This window comes from Trachymyrmex cornetzi, unplaced genomic scaffold (genome assembly GCF_001594075.2).
Source record: "Trachymyrmex cornetzi isolate Tcor2-1 unplaced genomic scaffold, Tcor1.1 scaffold223, whole genome shotgun sequence".
Lineage (NCBI taxonomy): Eukaryota > Metazoa > Arthropoda > Insecta > Hymenoptera > Formicidae > Trachymyrmex > Trachymyrmex cornetzi.
The window spans coordinates 4,624,967-4,627,639 of NW_017296881.1; the positions used below are offsets into that span (position 1 = coordinate 4,624,967).

Sequence of the window (2,673 nt, forward strand, 5' to 3'; positions counted from 1 at the left end):
TACATATGCCTGTAAATGCCGTAAGGAGAAAAATAATGTAAAACATAATCAAACATATTCGATTACAAATTATAGTAACATTGTAGGCACACATCATTAATGCAAATTTGTAGAATATTTATTGTCAAACATTATAAAATACATCACAAATCAATTGCTTACATCACATTTACCTACAGTTCGTTTGCGCACCAAAATTATTGCCGACACCTCTATTGTCAATAACATGCATCTTTGCGGACTTATAAAAATGTCAGGAACAAAGTCACATTTGCCTAATACATTTTTGTCCATAGTTCGATTGCTTACATGTATTATTGCCTACCGCTTGATCGCCTATATGTACTATTCTCTGCTTTAAAAACACAAATAACTTTCTTACGTAAATTAACATAAATTTAAATTTGTGTTCAAAAGTGCTTGTAGGCAATCGCGAGTTGTAACTAATAATTTATGTAGGCAATAATACATGTAAGCGTTAATAAATGTGGTCAAACGTGACTTCGTTTTTGAAATTTTCGATTGTTCGCAAAAGTGCATATAAGTAATCAAACTGTAAAAGACATTGAAGGAATAATTAAAACTTGCACGTTATAGATTGATAATTAGAACAAAGATGCATATGTAAAAGATTGATATTTACTGTGTAAAATTTGTTTCTTAGCTATTTCAGATAGCATCATCTGAAAACAATAGAACAAACAGCGAGTTTTTATTTTCTTTTATGTTTGCATCTTATACATGTTTTTAGCCAACTATCTCGGACAGAAGATAATTGACCACAATAATCACGTATTTGATACTGCGTAAGAAAAATATTTTTGTATGGGTATGCGAAGGTTGCTTTTGCATTTGTTACATCAACAGATATAGAAATTAATCTACGACATTTAAATCAGAATGTCAAAATTAGTTAATTAAGAAATCCAACCAGAATTATAAGCAATCTACTAATTCTATATTCAATTCTGTAGGTACAACGTTCAGTGGTATAAAACCCCATTACATATACAGAGAATGATACTATTTTTACTGCAGAGAAGAGCCAAGGAATTTTCGTTAAATATTGGTAGTATATTTGATGCATCCATAGAGGGTTTTGCAACGGTAATATTTCGGGGAATATTTTAGTATCCATTTACGTACTGATATAATAAAAAAGTATATTTATAATTGCAGTTAATAAAGGCCTCCGTATCTTATTTTACAGTCATGCATTCTACACTATGACAAAGTAAATATTTATTAATTTAGTATTATCACAATAAAAACATAGTTAATAAAAAACTATGATAATTGCGCTTTGAAAATAATAGATTCATTTTTTGAACATAGAGTACAGATAGATATATCTCTGTGTTATAGAATAAGATTAAAGTTATTTAAATTAAAATTGCTTATTTTCATACTACATACATGCTGTTAAGTACGATTATTTGATTTGATTGTGGCGCCAGGCGCCAACTTCTGCTGCATACGCAATGCGTCCCGATCAGGGTTCACTATTGGCTGGACCGATCGTGCGCCGCCGTTACTGTTCGGAGATCGTTCCGAACGTTCGTCTGTGTTCGCTCGCACACAAGACGACGCTTTTTACCGCCATTACTTCAATGCAACAGACGTATTGTATAACCGCTGTTACGCCGTGCATTGTATCCACGAGCCACCGTATCAATAAAATCTCTCAAAAAGAAGAGAAAGTTAGTGCTTTCTTCTCGACCATCCCTGAACGCGAAGTAACAAGATTCCGCGTATTCACTGGGTGGAATTGTGCGTGTCCAATCATCGGTGTGTGCATAAACACATGCACATTTCGAAATTTTCCTTTGCAGTCAAACTTGAAAGCCCATATGGTATCGAACAGTTATGGACTTTCTTTGTTTGCAATGTGTATGCGTGCCAAATAACATGTGCGGGACACGGTCATAGGTACCACACAGTCGTATGAGCAACCGAGTTGATGATATCCTTTGTATATATGATCGTATACAAACTTACCTTTTTAAAAAAAGGTAATAAAAGCGCTAAGCGTGTGTGCTTCTCGTAAAGAATCGCCATTTGGGCCTGTTTCACCAACGCCAATTACTTAATCAGCCGTGGAACTGATGACTAATCGCGTTTGCTGTTTAGTAGAATTGATCACTTAAGGTTGACAGTAAATCACCGATTAGGATTAATCGAGTTGATGTTTTTTCTTCAAGGATATTCTTATAATGATATGTATCATTCGTATAAAAGATTTGATATCAACAAAACTGGCGTCAAGTTAAATTTCATGTAATTCGCGCGGATATCAAATTATATAAATAATATTAACTTTAATGATATTATTCCTATAAAAGATTTGATATCAACAATTGGCGCCAAGTTAAATTCCATGTAATTCGAATACCAAATTAAATAAATAATGAATATTAATCTAATGGTATGTATTATTTGTACGAACGATTTGATATCAACAACTGTGGCGCCAAGTTAAATTCTACTATCAAAATAAAAAGTAAAATCCAAGTGATACTATTTATTTAACTCTAATGATATGTATTATTCGTATAAAAGATTTGATATCAACACAATTGGCGCCAAGCTAAATTCATCAAAATTTTATATATTATTCGTAAAAAAGATTTGATATCAACAATTGGCGCCAAGTTAAATTCCATGTAATTCGAA

At 32.5% G+C, this 2,673-nt stretch overlaps 1 protein-coding gene across 1 annotated transcript; it reads left to right on the forward strand.

Annotated features, from left to right (window-relative positions):
* The first annotated feature begins 738 nt into the window (after window positions 1-738).
* On the forward strand, window positions 739-1,230 carry LOC108760186 (uncharacterized). Its single transcript, XM_018505987.1, has 3 exons — window positions 739-806; window positions 975-1,107; window positions 1,180-1,230. The coding sequence occupies exons 1-3, from the start codon at window positions 742-744 to the stop codon at window positions 1,228-1,230; spliced, it is 249 nt and encodes an 82-aa protein (XP_018361489.1). The 5' UTR covers window positions 739-741.
* Window positions 1,231-2,673: the final 1,443 nt, after the last annotated feature.

Bases quoted from the DNA above. Each gene is read 5' to 3' on its own strand.
- LOC108760186 (XM_018505987.1), top strand. From the start codon at position 742: ATGTTTTTAGCCAACTATCTCGGACAGAAGATAATTGACCACAATAAT. The intron at 807-974 runs GTAAGAAAAATA...TCAATTCTGTAG, and splicing joins AATCACGTATTTGATACTGC to GTACAACGTTCAGTGGTATA. The intron at 1,108-1,179 runs GTAATATTTCGG...TTATAATTGCAG, and splicing joins CCATAGAGGGTTTTGCAACG to TTAATAAAGGCCTCCGTATC.